The sequence below is a fragment of the Trichoplax adhaerens genome, genomic scaffold, assembly GCF_000150275.1.
Source record: "Trichoplax adhaerens TRIADscaffold_35 genomic scaffold, whole genome shotgun sequence".
NCBI classification, from domain to species: domain Eukaryota; kingdom Metazoa; phylum Placozoa; class Uniplacotomia; order Trichoplacea; family Trichoplacidae; genus Trichoplax; species Trichoplax adhaerens.
Window position 1 is genome coordinate 139107 of NW_002060975.1, and position 23020 is coordinate 162126.

The 23020-nt window shown below is 35.1% G+C and overlaps 3 protein-coding genes across 3 annotated transcripts; 1 reads left to right on the forward strand and 2 right to left on the reverse strand.

The window, feature by feature from the left end:
- Window positions 1-594: 594 nt before the first annotated feature.
- Window positions 595-7944, reverse strand: TRIADDRAFT_62085 (uncharacterized protein; the record flags this gene model as incomplete). The annotated part of the gene is made up of 17 exons (XM_002118027.1): window positions 595-663; window positions 1707-1766; window positions 1867-1978; window positions 2063-2114; window positions 2210-2263; window positions 2653-2739; window positions 2846-2903; window positions 2975-3049; window positions 3169-3231; window positions 3429-3506; window positions 3605-3676; window positions 3751-3846; window positions 3916-3969; window positions 4081-4141; window positions 4769-4832; window positions 5092-5230; window positions 7744-7944. The coding sequence occupies 17 exons, from the start codon at window positions 7942-7944 to the stop codon at window positions 595-597; spliced, it is 1395 nt and encodes a 464-aa protein (XP_002118063.1).
- A 3398-nt stretch (window positions 7945-11342) lies between these two features.
- On the reverse strand, window positions 11343-13508 carry TRIADDRAFT_33494 (uncharacterized protein; the record flags this gene model as incomplete). Its single annotated transcript, XM_002118028.1, has 11 exons — window positions 11343-11430; window positions 11579-11702; window positions 11834-11938; window positions 12061-12139; window positions 12223-12297; window positions 12414-12517; window positions 12615-12679; window positions 12802-12918; window positions 13009-13123; window positions 13269-13392; window positions 13476-13508. Coding segments are annotated over 11 exons (1029 nt in total), but the record flags the coding sequence as incomplete, so codon positions are not given.
- A 5761-nt stretch (window positions 13509-19269) lies between these two features.
- On the forward strand, window positions 19270-20005 carry TRIADDRAFT_7208 (uncharacterized protein; the record flags this gene model as incomplete). The annotated part of the gene is made up of 3 exons (XM_002118007.1): window positions 19270-19434; window positions 19655-19720; window positions 19841-20005. Coding segments are annotated over 3 exons (396 nt in total), but the record flags the coding sequence as incomplete, so codon positions are not given.
- Window positions 20006-23020: the final 3015 nt, after the last annotated feature.

Here is a 23020-nt window from a genome sequence, read left to right on the forward strand (position 1 = left end):
TTAGCGTCCAACTTTAATACAACAACGTTGACAACATTTAGGTCATGAAAATACAACCCAATTTCTTATACCGTAGACGTTTTCTAATAAGCGTTCGATATAATATGTAGGCTACAAAGATAACTTAGATCAATGTGCCAAACGGCATTCACTGACATACATTTGAGTGTTGTATTATACTAGTAGATTGAAATTTTTCAGAACAGTCAGTCAGGTATTTGCGTTTGACAGAACATAACTGTGTACTAGACAACTGGGCAAAGCCACAATTTAAGCAGCATACAATTTATGTCGAATCGTGGTGGTACTGTAGTGCGATATAGCAGATCTGTCGTTCTGCTTAGACAAGTTCACATTAACGAAACGTACGATTTCAGCTCAGATCCTTATGTAAAGTCGTCCATAGTTAACAAATTTATACCAGCTGTTATCTAATACGTAAAACTTGCAATCTGATTGATTGCTGAGCGTATCAAAGTATACAGTTGTTGGTTAATGGCTTAACAACAAATACAAGAATGTCTTAAATCCTTTATTCCTAAAACATACATAACGAGACAGCCATCGCAGCAACAACTAAAATTTACTTATATGTTATTTTCGTTGGCGTCGCAAAGCTAACCAAGTGGTAGAAAAGATAGACAATGCTATATTTCCGTCAACCTGTCAGATCAAATGACATTATAAAATTTTTGTCATAAATGTAATCACTAGACGAAATGCAATCTTAGATGACCGCATGACAATCTATAGGAGAAAAATGTAATAAACCTTTTGGTAAGTATTCCTATTACTTACGAGAAACAAGTAGAGTGCTATTATAGAATTACACAAGGATTTGATTAATTTGCTACAAACATTATGAAAAGTTTCAATTCGAATTTGAGAACTACATAAAGTATAATAGCGCATTAATCGAACTGCCATATAAAGTACTCAGGGTTAGCAATATATAAACATACAGTGTTACACATAGATAATCCGCAAAAATATTTACAAGATCACCAAATAATTGTGCCATATAAAGCAGGTATTATTAGGATCATCTTGCACTGAACAGCCCATATTTACATTTAACAAAAACCACGTACACTGCCTTACTTCCTGGATACAACGGTAAAATTAATGTTTGTATATCTTTGCACATCAAGTAAGCAAGACCATTTATCAGTTACAATTTCCGTTAATGTGCCCATATTGCGAGTATTACGTAGTTATAAGTACTCAAGTACTTCTAGGAGAAAAGCAATTAATTACGAAGAAAAACGCTACAGCGATAACGATAAAGTAAACAGAAAATTTCAGTGTTCCGATTTGCATTCCCTATAAATATAAGCAATAATTGTATCTTTAACTTGACAGGATTAATGCTAATAGTGCATCGCATAGTTATCTATTATTAGAGACTACAATAAATAGTAAGTAATTTAACGGAAACGATTAAAGAAATAATCACATTTTTTCATTCAATTTTTGAACTTGCCTGATCAAGTCGGTTTCTAAGGTTTTTATTTTCTTCTTGTAATTGACTTTCAAATAAGGTCCGCTCTTCAAGTGACTTTTGTAGAGTTTTAATAGTCTCCATAGTCTTGGTATGCTGTCATCGATTTTTTGCCAATACAACCAGATTAGTTCGTAATTGTAAAAAATATATCGGGACAATAATCATCTGGTTTAAGTATAGTACGTTTCAATTTTATACACACCTCATCTTTATTTGCGTCTAATTCGTCTTGTAATGTTCGCAACTTTGAATCGTGCGCAGTCTTTTATGCAAGAAATTGTAATTAGAAATTATAACTTGAAAAATTACTAATCTTTCATTACGATAGAGGATGCAGCATACAACGGTCACAAAGATTTCACCTTTAGCAAATCTATCTCCTTTTCTTTCGAAAACAGTTCAGCAGTAACTGATTGATACTTGCTTTGCAATTCATTGACAAAAATTTTACTTGCTTCTTCTTCGCTTAATAATCTACAGCACATTTTAAAGGTTAAATTTTAAACTATACCAATATTAACAATCAGTATAATGTAAACTGTCAATTCTTTTCCTTACCTATTAATTTGCTCCTGAAGCCGATTTTTTTCTTCTGTTAGATCTTTATTGTCTAAAAATTATGTAATCAACCAGGTGTTACATTGCATTAAAATATAAAAACAAGTCGTTCATCCATTTTGCTCTATGATTAGATGACAACAACACCTATGACAGCTTGCGCCTCGACGTGATTAATAGCTGTATCAGGAATGCTATCCACTGTAAATGAGAAATTGTCCATCAAATAAATTTATTAGTTATCAATAGCTCCAGAAACAAATTTAGTTATAACTTCTTTTTAATTAGATTTCAATAAACCTATAGACTTGAGATAATTAAAAACATCCAGATCCATTTCTGTAAAAAATTAAATAAAAACTCATGTTGATATCGTTCGAAATGGATAACGATAATGTATTTCTATTCAGAGATACAAAAATTTACATAATCGAAACTCAAGAAACCTTGTAACTTTTCTATTAAGCGCGTAATTATTTCCATCGCATTTGTAGAAACGTTTCGAATGTCTTTAAATTAAATTAAATTAAAAAATTTTAATACAATTTTAATCAGCATATGGTAACTGTTAGCCTATTATTAGTAAGTACCTGTTGAGGCTATATTTGAAATTGCATCGGTAAAATTTAATTTTATTCGATAATTTGCTAACAATTCTTCACGTTCATTAATTTTAGCTAAAAACAATAGTGACAGTAGTATCGATAACAGAGTATTATTTGTAAATAAAAATACTTCATGTGCAACATATGTGAGTTGTTAAGTAGCAAAATACATATTAACCTTTTGCAACCTTTAACATTTGATCCATTTCTTCACATTTTGTGTTTAATCCATCAACCTAGTGGTTTACAAAATGGTTTGACCTCTGATGAAGATAATAAGCATAACTATCCATAAAGAAGTAAATACCTTTCCAATTAATTCATCATTATCGTTCTTGACAGTTTTTAATTCGTTACCTAAGTTCTTATTAGCATCTTCAAGCTAGAGAAAAGTAAATACAAATCTAATTACCAAATCTATAGGTTATACTTCGTACTGAAATCGGGAATTTAAGCAGTAACACATTGTATTTTATAACGAAAAAAGTAAAAAATACTAACCTGCATTTCAGCGAATACTTTATTTGCATTTAACTTTTCCATTAAATTATTTTGTAATGAGTCCTATGTAAAATTATAAAAGAAGGCATATTCCATAATCTATTTTTATATAGAAGTGTTGTAGCCGCTGGAAAGCTACAAAACTACTGAATTCAGCTACCGTACCAAGAAAATTAATCACAATATGATCACTTAACGAGTACTAATCATAATTGGTTAAATTTTTCGAATTGATACGTGTAGTGTACTGTAAGCTCTACCTTTAATTGTAGTTCGCATCGATACTTTGCCTCTTGACTATCAATCAATTGCTCGCTAAAGGTATCTTTGTTGCCATTCTAGACAATATTAAGTTATCATCAATATTTAGTTCAAAACACAATGATCAATAGATTATTTAACTAAGTCATAATTAGCTCTAATACATTGTAAATACCTTAGAAAATATTTCTAATTCAGACTCTAAAGTATCAATTCGCGCCAAAAGATAATCTTCTTTAATAGAACCCTATACCAAAAAAGTTGACTATATTACTGATAGACATTACCATGCATGTGGTAGACCGCCTTAGGTGAAAATACCTGTAAATTAATTTTCTGGCACTGCTGAACAGCCACTAGAGCTTCCACAACACTAGTTAATTTCATTTTTAAGCTTTTTTCACGTTGGACAGCTTCCTGTAACAATGAAAGATTGAACAAAATTAAATTAGCAAAATTTAAATTAAGGGGACTCCTTATACGTACCTTCATGTATTTAGACAGTTGAACTAATTCCTTTTTACTAATTTCTATTTTATCCTAAAATTGTAAATGTTACCCATTGGTTGTAGGAAAGTAAAATAAGATTAGTATCTGATAAATGCACGGAAGTCGTGGATCAAGTGAAAGTTATCATCGATTGTTGCTCACATGTTGAACAATACGAACGGGAGGCGTTACAACATCTAGTATTTTATCAGGTGTAGGCATCCTAGGAATATGATCAATCATTAATTCATTAGTAAGGTATACTGTACATAAAAAACGATAACAATAATAATAATAATAATAAAAAGATTAAAGTTTAACACTAAACTGTCATTCTAAACATTTACAGTAAACAACAATTTTGCTAGGTAGCTATTTTAATATATCAGAAATTAACTGTTACAGTGACATGGAGGCGAATCTCCATCAATTTGTTTGTTCATGACTATATACTGTATATGCTTTAAGCTCATTTATATTACGTTAAGTAGGAGCGAGGTCAGTAATTTGCTGCAATATTGGCTGAAGAACTCTCAGTAAATTAATAGTCATTTGTACAACATCTAATTAATGGTCTAGCCCAATGATACTGTGTATACTAAGGCATAGTCACTGAGATAAGCAATTAACTTGACTTTCATTTTTGTAAGGAGACATCATCATAATAGGCTGGATCTTACATAAGAATAGAAGTCATTATCTAAATATGATGAAACTAATGAAGTTACAATATTGCTACTGTATCTCAGGAGTTATTTTCATACATTAGAACAAGAAACTCCTGTTGGTGCAACGTCGTGTTATCAATCAAGTTCAGAAATAATAGTAAAATAATAAGTAATCAACCTACCTCTCTCTAGGAATATCAGTTTCGATCGGCCATTCCAGACTTCCGATAATGCAATTATGATTTACTAGAAAGGCAGAAACAAAAAATCAGTACTTTCTACGTTACCAGCATTGGTAGTAGATAAAGACGTTAATAGCATAGTTCTAGACCTGATTTTTATTACATAATAATAAGGTGATATTTAATGACATAATTATTGATGTCTTGGACGCTTATGTTAAGCTTTATAGCACTATGATGGAACGTAAATATCTGACTAATTGGAGGATAACTCAGCAATTGACAATAATTAATTATATTTAATAATAGTCCAATAGCAGTACCATTTTTATCAGCATCGACAACATCAATACCAAATTGTAGTAGATCGCCATTATGCAGTTCCTTAGCTTCGACATCGGTTACAATTCGAGCATTATTGACAAACGTACCATTACTACTATTTGTGTCCTTTAACCATAGCTGTAAGAAATGAGAATCAATTATGAGTCAGTAGCTAGAATAGTTGATTCAATACTTAAGCAATAGCAATTTAGGCCATCATGATTAACTACAAGAAATACAAGTTTTAGATACATTCAATTACTTCGTCTATAGTATACCATATCTTTAACTAAATGACTTTTATTTTATTCAATACTTGCGCTGTTCATTTTGGCGCAGTACGGTCAGTATCTATCTTATGATTCTCTCCCTTCCAACACTTGCGATATACAGCATATTATATCAAGAAAGCGCAAGGCATTAGAACATCAATGCCTTTGCGATATAGCTTAATTCAACAGTACATATATCATCCAAGATGAACATTTGACACGTACCCATGAAGAAGTAAAGAATTGCGCGTATAGAAGTAAAAATGACCTCTAATAGCAATAGAATCACATATGTACGCACGTCGAAAGTCAAAAAACCAGCGTAATTATGCCGTGAAGTTTTACACAATTTTACTAGAGGTGTACGCATATGAGTAACTGTGTTCAGCTTCTCACTTAGCGGGTGGATCCTGAAGAAATTTTTTAAGCATCAAGGCTTTTAAATCAGTTTTGAACATGATTAACACTGCATTCGATAGTTTAACGTCATTCTAAGCATGATCTTTGAGCGTTGAATAAGAACAACACTCCGCCAAGTCATTTTGGCAAGTTTAACGTCTTACGTCTAGGCACGGGATAATGACTCATCCAGTAGCATCATCGACTGCTTGATACTCTGAAAATTGATGACACGAGTACTATTCATCAGGGTAGTTTCGGCTAAGGTCCACGAGCAATGCAGTCCGTCTATGAACAAGCGATACTTTCCGTATCCTTATTGCATTAACTCGCTCATGTGCAAACATGATATCCAGCAGTAAAATTTGTCCAATGACTCTGTCCAAGAGTTCAGACCACTAACGTGTAAACTTTGATATCTAGCAGTAACAATCTGTCCAAGAGATCAGACCACTACTGACGTGTAAACTTCAATATCTAGCAGTAACATCTGTCAAATGACTTTGTCCAGAGATCAGACCACAAACGTGTAAACTTCAATACCTAGCAGTAAAATGTGTCAAATAACTTTGTCCAAGAGATCAGACCACTAACGAGTAAACTTTAATATCTAGCAGTTAAATCTGTCGACCACTAACGTGTAAACTTCAATACCTAGCAGTCAAATCTGTCAAATGACTCTGTTCAAGAGATCAGATCACTACCGACGTGCAAACTTCAATATCTAGTCGTCAAATCTGTCAAATGACTCTGTTCAAGAGATCAGACCACTACCGACGTGCAAACTACAATATCTAGCAGTAAAATCTGCATATTAGCGATTTAATCGCTAATATGCAAACGTCAATATCAAGCAGTCAATCTATCAAACCACTTTGTCGAAGACATTAGAAGGGCAGCAGTCAACTATTGGAGTCCATGGTGTACTGCATTTGCAGAATAGCATTAATAACTCGCTAATGTGCAAACTTGAATATCTCGCAGTAAAATTGATGGCTGTGACTCTGTCGAGGAGATGACCAGGCCAGCAGTCAACTAAACAGTACTGAATAGGAATGCAAGGACTACAGCCTTTGCAGAGTAACGGATGTTCAAGATATATTTATTTGACAGCATCTCAAAGGGAATAGGACTATCTCAAAAGTTTCTTCAACATACTATATGCTACAGTCAGTGCCTGGTAAAGCAATGGAAGTGATGGAACAATAATAGTATTGACTTGAAGTGAGAAATAAGCGGATTGAGCCAACTCTGTGGGGATTGGCGCCTATCCCTTGCAGCAGAGAGTGACTAGAGATCATTGAAAGATGGGAGTGCGGTCGTATCATTTCTCGTCGAATGTAACCTAATAGTGTAGTAGATTTTCATGCATATGTTGTAAACATGAACTATTACTTATCGCCTAGTCATTTCCTATCAACAGTTGATGTAGAGAGATGATACTATTTTTCAGTCCACGATGATAACGCAGCCATCGCATCGATGGATGCGAGTTCATCGGTCAAGAATAGTGTTGGTAGTCTACAAATGACATTTTGGCCATGGTACTGTCGTCAATGCAATAGAAAGTAAAATCTGAACTTTGCCATGAATCAATATCATTTGGAAAGTTACCCCATTAGCAATTCTCTAGCGTCAATAAGTCAAAGAGACTAGATTAGAATCAGCATGGTAGGAAAGACAAAAAATCCACTAAGAAAAGGCTAAAAACGATTGGATTGGACTCATGCCAGTGGCAGAGATCGTTTGCCCTAGTTGCAATGCATGCTAGTGTATAGTATGGTGCCAGGGCTGACAAGGCGGAAAAAATCATGTTGAAATGACAACTTGAATCATTGAATGTCATGTTGATCTTGGCTAAGAATGAGTATTCTGCTAGACGTAGACAAGTACAAGGTATTGTATTTTGAAATCAAAGTCTACCATTGGCATGGCATGAAAAAAAAACAAGTCTCATTTTACTCCACTGCCTGTCCATACCTTGTTATCTTCGTACCACAAGATTGCGTGATTGCGTGACAAAACTTTACACGTAAATATCAAGTTATTGTCAGTCGGTTTAACTCGATAAGTCGATCGACCAATCTTGACTGGTTTATTGACATCAATCAGTCGATCATTAAATAAGTGCGAGTGGCCGCAATACTTGAAAGAGACCAAAATATTCACATCGGCCGCCATTTTGGAGAAAAAGTTAACCGTGCTCTCTTTTTCTCCAGCCACTGACGTCGTGGCAGTACAGTAGTGCTGGCTGAGTCCAGCCTGTACTGAGTATACTGTACTGTAGGACGGTGCCATACTGTACACTCTAGCCTCCACAGTGCAGAGTGTACAGTTTGAAAAGCCTACAGTACTGTACACTGTACTGTAGGCTTACGATGGCAATAGAAGGGGAGACGGACGGATCTGGTCACAATCAACGCCAGTTTGCAAACTGCAACAGCATTCATGAAATTCTACAGGGGTACAGGAGAATCAAAGCCAGTTTGCAAACTGCAACAGCATTCATGAAATTCTACAGGGGTACAGGAGAATCAAAGCCAGTTTGCAAACTGCAACAGCATTCATGAACTTCTACAGGGGTACAGGAGAATCAAAGCCAGTTTGCAAACTGCAACAGTATCAATGAACTTCTACAGGGGTACAAGAGAATCAAAGCCAGTTTGCAAACTGCAACAGTATCAATGAACTTCTACAGGGGTACAAGAGAATCAAAGCCAGTTTGCAAACTGCAACAGCATCAATGAACTTCTACAGGGGTACAAGAGAATCAAAGCCAGTTTGCAAACTGCAACAGCATTCATGAACTTCTACAGGGGTACAAGAGAATCAAAGCCAGTTTGCAAACTGCAACAGTATCAATGAACTTCTACAGGGGTACAAGAGAATCAAAGCCAGTTTGCAAACTGCAACAGTATCAATGAACTTCTACAGGGGTACAAGAGAATCAAAGCCAGTTTGCAAACTGCAACAGCATCAATGAACTTCTACAGGGGTACAAGAGAATCAAAGCCAGTTTGCAAACTGCAACAGCATCAATGAACTTCTACAGGGGTACAAGAGAATCAAAGCCAGTTTGCAAACTGCAACAGCATCAATGAACTTCTACAGGGGTACAAGAGAATCAAAGCCAGTTTGCAAACTGCAACCGCATCAATGAACTTCTACAGGGGTACAAGAGAATCAAAGCCAGTTTGCAAACTGCAACCGCATCAATGAACTTCTACAGGGGTACAAGAGAATCAAAGCCAGTTTGCAAACTGCAACCGCATCAATGAACTTCTACAGGGGTACAAGAGAATCAAAGCTAGTTTGCAAACTGCAACTTCTACATGGATACAGTATCAGTAATTCAGTATCGACCCACATTGCAATAGAAGGAGTGATGGACGGATCAGGTCAGAATCAAAGCCAGTTTGCAAACTGCAACTTCTACAGGGATACAGTATCAGTAATTCAGTATCCACTCACATTGCAATAGAAGGAGAGATGGACGAATCTGGTCAGAATCAAAGCCAGTTTGCAAACTGCAACAGCAATTAATGAACTTCTACATTGCAATAGAAGGAGAGATGGACAGATCTGGTCACAATCAATGCCAGTTTGCAAACTGTAACAGCATTAAATGAACTTCAACAGGGGTACAGTTACTACAGTACATCGGCTCACTGGAATTCCTTGGCAACGCCAAGCATGCAAGAACGATAATAGAAAATCTATGCTAAATCAGGGACTATCGCTGATAATTAGAATTGAAAAGCCTGCTGTACAGTGTACAGCTATCAGTTGGAAGGGATACGTTCACGCTGAACTGATCAATAAAGTTGTAGTAAAGTGGAGCGTTGCCGACATACACTTGGGTGTTGTCAGTAAAGCATAAGCAAATGGCTAGCAATCAATGGTACAGTATGGCATTAGTACAGCAGCAAATCCTCAGTTATATTGAATAGTCAAACACCTAGCTCATGATTCTTCGCGTACTTGCTTACAGTACAGTACTTTCTGATTTGTAGGATAAATAGTTTTTATATTTTTAGAAAAAAGGCGAATGAGCGCTTTCTTCCAAGAACCTCGCAAAACTGATGTACTGTATACCTATGATTGCACGCTACTGCACAAAACTGGAACAGCCGTCAATATAGGAACGTCATAACTTTCTTAGTGCAGATATCTCTTTAGTAAAGCTCACATCGCTAACAGAAATAAAATGCTACTTGCTTTCAACTCTCCTATTAGTCACTGTTTTAGTGTATGTACGACGCCATCACTATGTATTGACTGTATCTGTGATAATCAAGTAGATCGTCATCAATTACTGTACATTAACTTGCTGAAGGTACTGTCCGGATAGATGATTATTCAATACAACATACTGTACGTAGAACTGTTAAAAAAAAGCGTATTACGCTGCCAGTAATTGCATTTGTTTACGCTATCATCATCCAAAAACGTAGCCATCGACAATTCTACTTTCGTAGTGACTTCGCACTAGGATAGAGTCCTTCCTTAAGGTTAAAATAGAATAGACGTGCATAATAAATAGCCTACGAGTAGAGGACGTGAAATACCTCCTCCATCGAGATACATAGTTTAAGCATGTACTGTAGTCGTACTGATCTGAATTGCATGCGCGAACATACGTACAGTACGTGAATCAGATCACTTTTATTGTTCATAAGTAATACACGCACTACGAGCATCAATACTGCATTCTATACGAGTAAATCGCAGTTATCATAGCTTACAATCTTCACCTCGATTATCCACTACAGTAGTACTCATCAAAAAATATCCGTACAAAAAAATGTTATCCTCTAGGCATTAAAATCACTTCTTCGTTGTAATTTTTCCTTTAATGCGTATAAAGTAAATAAGCGCATACTGCCAGCTATATGACCTAAGCAGGCATAAAATGATACTATGCATCCAAAATTATTTTCAGTTAAAATTTTTCCGGTTACAATGTTAAAATGTAATTATTTCCTAATATACCTATTTACTTTAATCAAGATATCCTAAGCGTTATTAATTTTTCGTACATACACGAGTATATATATATATATATGGATATTATAACAGCATACTACATGGAATGCAAAATATACTGCATAGCAATTTTGCAACCATTTATAATTCCATCGTTAATCCGCACAGAAGCCAAAGTACCTCGCGGTGCATCCGAACATAATCTTACATTAAGAAGTGAATAACATTCACAAGTACTATAAATACACTGCACTACACAGTGTCTATACGATATAAGTAAAATCTGCTTTGCCAATCTGCACTGCGTTACTATCATACATTTTCGCGTAGCAAAAGCATACACTAAAATGAAATTTAATAAATTAATTTACAAGCTAATACCATAATATTTTCGCGTTACCAATATCAAAACAATACTGATTTCGATATTGTTATAATTATCTTTAGAATTAAAATCATTGAATAAGAATAAATTTGCGAATTAACGCCAGTATACACATAAGGAAACTACTGCAATGAGATAGATAAAATTCGTCTTGTACCTAACTGCTTGGATTAATTGCCAATATCCTAACAATAGCCTAAAATGGAACTCAAAGAATCGATTGGGTTAACTGTTGCTCATAAAATAAGACGTAAGCTTGCGAACTTTTTACTTCGTTACTTGACACTGGTTGTACCCTAAAATCAACAGTAACACAGTTAGTACTCGTTCAATCAACTTACTTATTTACCAATTCATTAATAATTATGTATATCCATATCAAAAATAGATCGGTATTAGATCGCTTTTAAAAATCAAGCAAAACCAATTTCTGCATCAACTAACCTGGTATCATTAAACATATACCATGTTTGTGTATGAGGACTTTTACAATAAGCGGTATAATGTCCTCCCACAGTACTACCCGAATGGTTAGATATGGCGTACAGGTTGTACTTGCATGATATTGCTATATCATCAATGGTGGTAAGAATTATTTAATTGTAGTCTAGCTAAATAACTATGTATGACTCTTTTATAGTAACTTTACACCTAGAAGTATGTTATGTTAATAAGAAAGAATTGATTCATATCACATACTAGAAGTAGTACCAGCAAAGTTCAACAAATCCAATTTATCAATAGGAAAATCTATTAAGGTATTCAGCTTTGTACGATAATGAATCCCAGAGAATCGCTTAAAATCTGGTTTTATATAATAGTAAAGGCTTAATAGACAAATTGAGAGACGAATGAATCACTGACAAATCTACTGAAATGCCATTGCACATTGAAAACTGGAATTAACTTAAACATCCGTAGGATACGTATAACCAGGATTTGAGGAAATTTCTGCACGGATAACTTTTTAGTACAGACAGTTTTCGTTTTACATTTCGAACAAGTCTATTATTGCAAGATAAATGACACCGTAAGAGAACTGTTTTCAAGGCACGGCATGCTTCGTTTTTTGATGTGAATTAATTTACCGGCATATTATCCCCCGATAACGTCTCTTCGCGAGTGAATAACTTCAAACAATCAAGTAGTGTTATGGTCGAAATCTTATTCACACCAATGCCTGTATCTGAAGTCTAAAAGATTACAATATACGATTAAGAATTGATCAAGGATATTCTCTTCATATCAATATTAAGTTAAATATAATCATTTATCATACCTTTGGAATAGGCAGAGATAGATCCCAAAACGGATCAAAGGTTACAGATTGATTTTTGCAAACCGTACATTCCAGTGTGCTTTTCAACTGACCTACAAAAAGTTCTATTGATTCGTGCTATCATTAGAATTTAATACTAGTATAACTTTGATCATCAATAGAATAAATAACTACACAATTACATGAAGATGGGGTACATACCTGCAACTTTACTATCATCGGTACTCTTATATAGCTTCCAACAGTATACGGCTTTATCTTCGGGCCTATAAAGTTGAATTATATTGTTTACTGTTATTACAAAGCTTCCATTAAATATATTAATATATCAAAATTTCTTTAATAATCATGTATATGAGTGTACCTATACACACGCGTAGTTACTTACTGTAATTCATCATATTCTTCGGTACTAATAATTTTAGGCTTCTCTCGACTATTATGAAGTAAATCCTCATGCAATCCCGCTAAAAGAAAGCGAAGGAACTCCTGTGCATCCTGTTGACTATAACATTAATCAAAGAAGATTAATGGTTAGCACTATATAGACAGGTTCTTCATTATCAATGCCAAACAACCGTGCCGCTATACTAACCTGTAGCCAACGAATCTTGGGGCAAAACGCTGAATTTGTGATTTAAATGTTGCAGGCGATAAAGCAGTTTCTTTGGTATCAGATTTCCACATTGATCTCATTAGAGAAGCATATGCTATAAATCATAAAATCGATAGAAACTTTAGCAATAATGTACAACAGCTGTTGTCCTATCCAATCGCTATCAGGACGGAACATTGGAGGCCAACTAGGAAATAGAATGCAGCTGAACATTTACTACATAAACAAAATCTGTATACCTTCCATTAGTTTCCCATGCATTGAACTCTTTCCACTTATAAATCGTGAATATGAATTATCGAGAACAAACGAGGTCAAAGCTTTCGTGTTGCTTAGGCACTGTAGGATAGAGTTCATGAAGCACTATCGAGAGAAGATAATCAATGAAATCTTTTACTAACGGGCCATAATGAAATAGTAAACTAGTAAATATTTGAGATACTAACCGTGTTCCCTAAATTCTTTAATCCTACAACACCGGCATTACTTCCTGCAATATTTCCTCTAAATGGCTATAAAATCACCATTAATTAACATGATTATTCGGCAATGATAATAACAATGGTATTAAATATAATGAGGAATGCGTCGTACTTTCAATTTAATATTGCCTTTATCAGGTTTCACTTCTTTTGCTGGAGGTAAACCTTTATCGATATCTCCAGTGGATGCAGATATTTTCCTGTTAAATAATCTAATGTAGTAGGCATATTAGAAGTTATTTACGGCCAGTGACCGAATAAATTACCAATATTATTCTTTCTTTATGTAACTTACCTCTCCTTTAACGAGAAGCTATTCCTCTCTGATGATCTACGAGAGAAAATGCCTGACAGATTATTAGTCTTCTTGTTACGATTTTCGTCCTTTTCGTTGGTTTGAACTAACGAAGGCGTAGATGATCGTATTGAGCTCGAGACTTCCTTCAAGGCGCCACCATTCTTTATCGGATCCACACTGACGCCATTTTCAATCCCATGATGATTATCTGTCGTAGCAATACGAAGGCTGCTGCTACCTCCAGCAAGAGCAGGAGTTAGGGTATTGATATCAGTATGAGACCGAGAGCGCCTTTTGTCCAAGTTGCTATTTGACGTAGCCGGAGAATTACGCTTCAAATCAGTAATTTGGGTTATGATAGCTTTGTTATTTTCCTTCGATATTTTGCCTTTAATGGGTATAGCTTTCAAAGGAGTAGAGGAATTGACGGAACTTGCTCGAAGTCGATTAGACTGTATTTTATCTCTAATCATCTTTTCGTTTTTAGTGCTTATGTATCTGTCATGATACGGTAATAACGATACGTTCATATCATTAGTTAATTAATACATCAATTACAAAACCGACAAGATAACCAACTGATAACATACGTATGATAAATGGTCTGTCCAGAGTAATTTGAAGCAATGGGAAGACTTCGATTTCCCGATCGGAGATCCACATTGCTATCATCACTCAAACGACGACGACTTTTAGGCATAGGTGGAGGAATCGGTTGGCGGCTACCACGGTATGGTTCAGCCGAAACTGAATAAATCCTCTGATGTTTACTACCATTGATAACTGTATCTAAGTTTGATACATGAACAGTATAAGTTATCTAACACTGTAAGCTTATGATCGATATCAAAGGTAATTCTATAGACGCCTACACGTCTCATTAATATAAATTCAACTCCATGTGTCCAATTCAATAAGAAATCGTATAAATATTTGATGTAAGTTATAGAGATAAGGGATCAGCATAACAAGCAAAATACTAATACAGCTTATCATAGAACATTGAATATCTTTCATATAAGTATCATCTATACAACCAATACCTATTTTCATCATCTATTACAGTTATCACGGTATAGGAGAATAAAATATCAATTTCTATCTTACCTGATATCTTGTTGGTGCTCATAATGAATGATTTCGACTAGGTTAGGACTATCCAATCATCCAATTACCAGGCACAGCGATAATAATTTCGATATAGCAATTTTTAATTCGATACTGATATCTTAACCCATCGATAACTCAATTTGTATTACAGTCGTTCATGGTTAACTCCTCTTTGACCCAACAAGATCGATATTGCCACGTATGCTACAGTATCTACTGGTTGACTAACTTTAATACTCGAATCAAGAATTTATAGACTACCTAACCTAAAGAATGAAGGATGTAAATTTAGTATAAACAAAAATATAGTAATGTACGCATATAATGTATTGACTCTATTTCATCTATGGTACAAGAAATGATTTATCACATACGATCATGAATAGTTATAATATACGGCATAGTTCAAGCTAAAACTACTTCCTTCAAGTTTCAAAGGTAACGTACAATATGCAACTGCAATACTGTAAATTAAACAATATGGCAGTACTATAGACTAGTGCATGAATAATACATTATCTGTATATTTTTACAATTCACATAATGAGCGAAAAGATAAACATCAATTATTAAAATTCATATACTGTACATGCACCTTTAGACCTTACAGTGTACGCTAAAACCCGCCATTTACAGTATACTCACTTCTACCGTTCTGAGATATTAAATTAAGCGTCATCTGTATAAATAATATAATAATTAAATCAGGGAACACTTCTCTTGGATAAAAAGTCTCTTGAAATTCTTCTATTTTGAGGAGTACTAGTTCGAATCAGAGCAATAGTGCAATATCCTAAAAGTGAGCAACTCGTAAAATTTAAGCTGCAACGTTGGGTATACAGTAAATAATTGCGCACTTTTTGTGCTAGTTGCTCCTGCAACTGTAAGCTACCTCCATAAGCTTCTACAGTAGTCTATCGGCAAATTCCAGCAGTTTATACGATGCTCCTGATTGTTGTTCTGTTTTTTTTTTATAACTAATGTTTATTTTTAACTGTTATAAATATTCAGTAATAGTATTTTCTCAATGCGATGCTTAAGAGCACAGTGTACATGCGGTACTTAAATTATGGTGAGTTTCCAGAAGATCTATATCACCACTTTGAAAAAGTGTACACTATATTCAAGTATACAATACAAGCAAGGCCAGCTAGGATTTTATGCAGTAAACTACATTTACACTCTAACAAATGGTACAATTGTTACACTTCCTTGCGGTATATCAAATATGTGATGTAGTACAGTACTTTCTGAAAGCGTAGATAATTAACAGCTAAAAAAGCAGTTAGGATTTCTTATCGCTTCAATTGCTGCCAAGGCATTATGTCGTATTACACGTACTGTTTACAGATGATCATACTGGCACACTGAAACTCGTAACTTAGTTCATGAAATGGAAAATACAGTAAATTTTTAATTTCTACTAATCGCTAGACTTCAGATATATAATTTGCTGACATTTGGATAACAGTACAGTCAGAATTTTCTTATAATCGAGTCAATTAACTGCTCCATTAAAGCGGAACGACAATAATTTACCAAATTACAGTCTTCTTAGCAATAAAAATAGGTTAAACAGCCTGTTCTCTTTCTTTGCCATTTACGCCAATTCAGCCTTCATCGCTAAAGCAGCGAGTTTTTATTAGTGCCTGCTTCCCTGGCTACGGCAGCAGCTGAGTATGTTTCTGATGCTGCTAAGTGCTAACGGTCTACTCCTTAGTTATTAGACTGTACAGTGTACAGTGTACAGTACAGCGGAATCAACCCCAGTACTGTACTGTACTGTTCAGTACTGGTAACGTACCGTTCTAATGACGGTAGTCAAGGGCTACAGTACAATACTGTAATTTTAACAGACATCGACAGGTGTAAATCAAGTAAAAGTGATCCAGGATATTGCCTTCAAGATGATGGCGCTTGGGCAATAAACTCGAGGCCGTTTGTAAAAATGATATGATCTATGGCAGAAACAAAGTCTGCCTCCATTGTAGCATCAATTATTGTGGATTTCGTAGTACTGTATATCTGTCTTTGCTATATACGCTATGTCAGCAGTTTGTTTGTTTAAAAGACCACCCTAAAACCTGTCCTAAAAGCCGCCGCCCTGTAAAACATTTTACGTGGTTTATGGCAGAAATAAAGTCTACCTCAATTGTTATGGATTTGGTAGTGTATTTATCTATGCTACAGTATATATGACATATACGCTGTGTGAGCAGTTTGTTTACAAGACCGCCCTAAAAATAAGATTATGACCTAGTTTCCTGCGTCCTACAACAGCAGGTGGCAACTTTTATTACCTATTCGCGATGTCTACTGTACTGTACTGTACGCTGACTGCATCATTTTCATTCTGACTACACTGTAGTACTGTACACTGTACTGTACAGTATCGGATTGCAATGACAGCGAACAGTCATATCAAAAAAATAAAATATAAATAATAATAATAATAAATCATAATAACGGACTATGGCGACACGTCGCAAGGAGAAGTTTTAGCTTTGCTAACAATCGACTGCGAACACGTTAAGGCATCACCAGTTGGAATAATTTAATGGAATAGTTCAATAGTTATGATAATTCAAAGCTATAAGTTAATGTTTTTTCATCAAATAGTTAGCCTAGATGCAGTGGAAATTTGTCCTTCACCTGCGTAGCCCTTGAAGCCCAGCAGCAACTACACCAGAACTAATGTACTCTACTACAGTACGGGAATGATAAAGTACTCCGAATAAATAACACCTGACTTCAAATTTATACAACAACAGAACGCTTAAAAGTCATGGACAGAAGAGCCTGTATGATTAGGAAATGCAAGAGACTAACAATTGTCAGTATGGCAGTATCAAAAATGATTTCCTTTGCCCTTTAACTTGAGAGTAAAGAAGTCAATGTACTGTGTATACGAGGCACCTTTAGGGTTTCTGTACTAACGTTACTACGATTTAGATTCTGGCTGTAATCATAATTGTGAAGTAAGCTGATGCATCCTGGTAGTCAGTGAAAGTACTAAGGCAAAAAAATACAGCACAGTGTAGTCACTAACAACGAAACACGAAATGATGGCTAGACTCTTGTTCACCCATAAGCAGGGGAAGATCGATTCGATCATGTCAATGGTCAAGTGGCTTATGTCGTCAACACAAGTTGTTATCCTGTACAACAGCTAGTAGAAACAACTTTCAATCTAAAATTAAAGAACTATGTTTTGCATTGCCTTACCTAGTGATCTATCACCGTATCATGTGGATGGTCAGAGTTTGGCGACCGGCATAAAATCTTTACAAGTCAGAAAATCTCAAAGTGTTGTCTTGCAATCTAGGCAGAGCGCCATATTTCGAGAATTTCTTATTGTGATTGGGTATGCCGACTGTGTCTGCTGTAAGTCACAGGCGAAAGCTTTTAGCTTCAGTCAAGGACCACTGGAACCCCGGGGTTCCGCGGTCTACAGTACAGTATACTGTAATACTCTACTGTACATTGTACTGTAACTGTGCGCAAAATCTTTTCGTTTTGCGCAATCGTCAATTTCGAGGGATTGAGTCACTGTCAGTAGGTCACCACTGTGGTGAGTACAGTATGTACTGCGCAAGTGTAGATGTACGATACAGTATTGTTCAGCGTCGCATCACTCGCTTCGCCGTGGTGCTGTCAACTGTACTGTACACTGTACACTGTACAGTACAGTGTACAGTACAGTAGATGTACACTGTGTACAGTACTGTACTGTAAGTACAGTACAGTACTGTAAATTTAGTAGTACTGTACTGCACTGACCTGTAACCTACTGTATGTACAGTGTACAGTACCGTACACCTGGTCAGCAGTCATTGGTCACGCGCTACTGTACAGTACATTACTGTACCGTCTGTGCACTGTAGTGTACAATGTACACACTGTACATGGTACGGACGGACTTGGAGATTTGCAGGGCCCCGTCTGGTCTGGACCCAGTCTTTAGAACGGAAAAAAGTGTGCGGTACAGTACAGCCAACAGCAGCATTTGAATTGAAGTGTAATCAAACTGTACCGTCTCTATAGTATAATCATCAATAGGATTGTATGGAGCACCGACTGTATTGGACTCCTGGACTATCCTTGCATGGCAGAGATCTTGGCAGGGCTTACTAACTGACAGCGAGCTCAGTCAACCATCAGCAGTTTGCAGACCAAGTTCTTGGTAAAAAATCGTTATTACTGTACTTTGTCGATAGATTTTACAGCTGCTATAGTCTGCCAATATTAATTTAAAGTTTTTTAAACTGGTGGCTGAAATCTTTTAGGATATCGATTCTTTTCAGTCAATCATTTTACATTTGGATTCATTAAACGTATGATACTGTACATGTGGCCTTCTGCATCATGAGGCATGGTAAAAAACTAGCTAAACTAGGCAGAAATAAGTCTGAGAGAAAGCAACTCTTCCGTAGCTTAGTGGCTGCCCTAATTCGTCATGAAAGGATCGAAACAACTTTAGCCAAAGCGAAAGCAATACAGCCTATAGCTGAAAAGGTAACTTAAATACAGGACGAGACACACTAGCATTCGGTCTAGATAATTTGATTATTTCCCATACACATTGGTCACTAATATTCTACTGTAACGCACATCTTTCTTCAAACGTTTCGATCAATCATCTTCAATTCAATTTGAATACCCCAACATTGAACGTAAAATACGATAGCTTTGGCTTCATTTATAAATACTTATAAATATATTCTTGTTTGCACAGATGATTACCTTAGGAAAAAAAAAGAATAAAGATGCAAAAATCTCTGCATGGAGTTTTTTATATCAGGTAATGCACGCATAGTTTGGGCTTTAGGCAGACAGCTGAAACGTTCATTTCTTAGACTTAAAAACTAAATACTATGAAAGGGTATATTGACATTGGCTTTGGAATAAATACATTTCGTAGGAGAAAGTTGTTGTTCCAAAGCTATTTAACGTCTTGGCAGCAAGATATGCCACCAGACCAGGCGGTTATACTCGTATTGTTAGAACACCACCAAGAAAGGAGGATAATGCAAAGATGGCCATTATTGAATTCATTGATAACAAATTACCATCACTCAAACCTCCAGAAAATAAGCAGAAACCGGTGCCAAAAAAGCTATTACATGCAGATGCGATTAAATCTTGGTTTAAAAAGAAGAAATTAATTGGTAAGCAGGTAGTATATGAGGAAAGTCTTGATTTGCCTTATCCGAAACCAGCACCACCACCTGAATATGTTAAAGAACTGATCGAGAGTGATGCCGATACTTTAGTAAGAATGACAGCTGAATTAAAGTTGCACGTAAAGATGGCTCAGAAAGATAATGAAGCGTTACCCAAGCAAATTGGAGAGCAAGATCCCTGAAGAAGATAGCTCCTATGGCATTACTTTTATGAATAACTTGATGGACTCATTAGTAAAATTTAATCAGCATATGCGTACAACGTCTAAATGTCATTATTGATGAAGGCCAATTCGGATCATTGCATCCAAATAACTATAATATGACGGAAACGAATCAGAATATGTCGTCGCAGAAACATCCAACAATAGTCTACTGTTTTATATTTTGAATTTCAACTGAGCTACACGCACGCTAACACATTCAAACTTCGATTGACACAAACGTAAGATAAACACTATTTCAATTAAAAGTCCGCCAACTGTTTATGAGTCTACAGGGCTATTAGTTAACTGCTAAATTATAATTAATTAAAAGACACGTATTTGCCAGTATATTATGCAATATCGTTAGTCTTGAATGTTGAAGGTAATGCTAATGCAATTATTACCATTTCCTCCGATATCAGTTCGAAAGACAGCCGTTATTCATTGAAACCTATTTTCCTTTGTATAAAGTTTCATCAATCATTTAAAATAGTGGTTGTATACATCAGAAAGTATTTTATATACTGCACGGCATTCGCTATGCTAGAAATGATAAATAATAAAGTGAAGTTTAATCTTGGTAACATGCAACACCAAATAATAATCTAAAAAATAACAATCGCGCGTATTGGCCGTTCTTGAATTTTAAGCTGTGTTAGCATTGACCTGCCTGTACAATGGAAAAATATATAATAAATTTTATTATCTTTTTTACGTTTATTTCACACTGGATTACAATTCATCAGCTGTTGCATTAAAAGTAGGAATCAGTTGTGTATAATCTGGCAGCGTAAATTATAGTAATGTGTACTAAAAGACATTACAAGCAGTAGAAAGATAAGCATGTGTTAACTACTAATTAAATTTACCCATTCTAAACGCTCGAATCGATCAATTTTTATAATCAAAATGCATATCGAATTTCAACCGATAATGCTCGATATTGCTAGAAGCTTTATTGTTAATATAATGTTTGCTTTCACTCTGAATACTTCTAAGCCCTATCGATTGATTTATACTGTATAATGAGCCTGTAATATTATTATAAATTACTATTGATTATACTGCATAGAAGATCGATGGACAGAGTCATATTGACCATACCATATATGTGTAGCCTATCACCAAAATGCTATAGCAACCGTACAGATCATTTTATTCTATCACAAAGGATCAGCATAATTAAATATAACTATACCGTCAAATCCTGATTGAACCTTATTACAATAAAATAATAAAAATGAATAGTGCTCAAGAATTAGGCTACTGTTGCTTTTACGAATTAATTACAATTTAGTCCTTATTTCATTTATATAACTCTACATTGCTTCAACTAGTATAATAATGCTTTTGTTATGAATCTAAATGTAGAACAGCTTAAGTTACACATTAGCGGTAATTTTGGATGTCTACAGGCTTTTAATGCAGTATAATCAAGACTTCTAGTGGTCTATCACCGTCTATGACATAATATGGAGAATAAGTTAATTTACTGCTTTTGTAAACGTACTTTAGTTCAAGCTATTTATAGCAATTCTTCCATATACGAAGATAAATTGGAGCATCTATTTCGATAGCTTTGTCAAAAGAATTTCTTGCTTACTAATTGGATGTTCGCGATATTTTGCTGCAATATAATATATAGGAGATCTTTTTCCGATAGATTCTTCATTGACAGCTCTCTTCACTACGATGGATAACGCTGATTTTATATCTTCATGTGCCCACATTATGGATGATTTTAATATTCTTTCAAGATTTTATATCATAGCGTTTGTGTATTCGTTGATATTATCAGCATTTGATACAGCTTCAGATACATTTTATTTATCAAATTTAATTAAATTATCTGAAGAGTATGAAGCAACTAACTTGTTAGTTAATCAGAGCAAATCTATTATTGATTTTTCATATCAGTTAAGTAATTCAACGTATTGCGATGAAGTTTTTAATATAAATGAATTAATGCACTACTTTCGATCTGGTTTTTACTTTTATCTTGTCTTGTATAGTCTTTCCATCATGATAGGCATAACTGGATGTCTTTATTTATATTTAATCTTATTCCGATTTCGTGGTATGCGATCGGAACGCCTTACTGTAATCGGTTTAATACTGAAATCGATGCCAATAGTATTACAGGATATGCCAGAGATTTTATTAATGATCCATTTTGCCAATATTAGAAGTAATAATGATGGATTTGGCTGTTTTAAATGCCGCCGACTGAATAATTGCCATATTGCTCAGGAAAGATTATTCGAAAATCCCATCGATGTTACAATTCGTTATTATATGATTGGAATCCACAGCTTTTCTTACGGCACTTTGTTAACGTATCAGTTGTGGTCAGTCTTTATCCGAAAATTTAAAGAAGAAAGTTCCATGTCATCGGTAATTAATCAACCGGCTAATAATCTCTCTCGCGCTAATACTCCTGTCAGTAGTTTTAGCATACTTCAAGATTATCTGTGGTGCTGCTGTATCTGGTTTTGCATTAAACCAATTCTTAAATCGAACAAATTTATTAGTCGATTGTCCTCAATTGGTATTGCTTTCTTAGGTGGTGCTATCTGCTTGCTTATGACATATACTCCAGCATTTATAGCTATCGTGTTTTTACACTCTTCGTTTAATATTAATTTCATTTTCATCGGCGAAAGTTTTACAAATGACACTATTACGCTAGTATTATTAATAATTTGTTTGCTA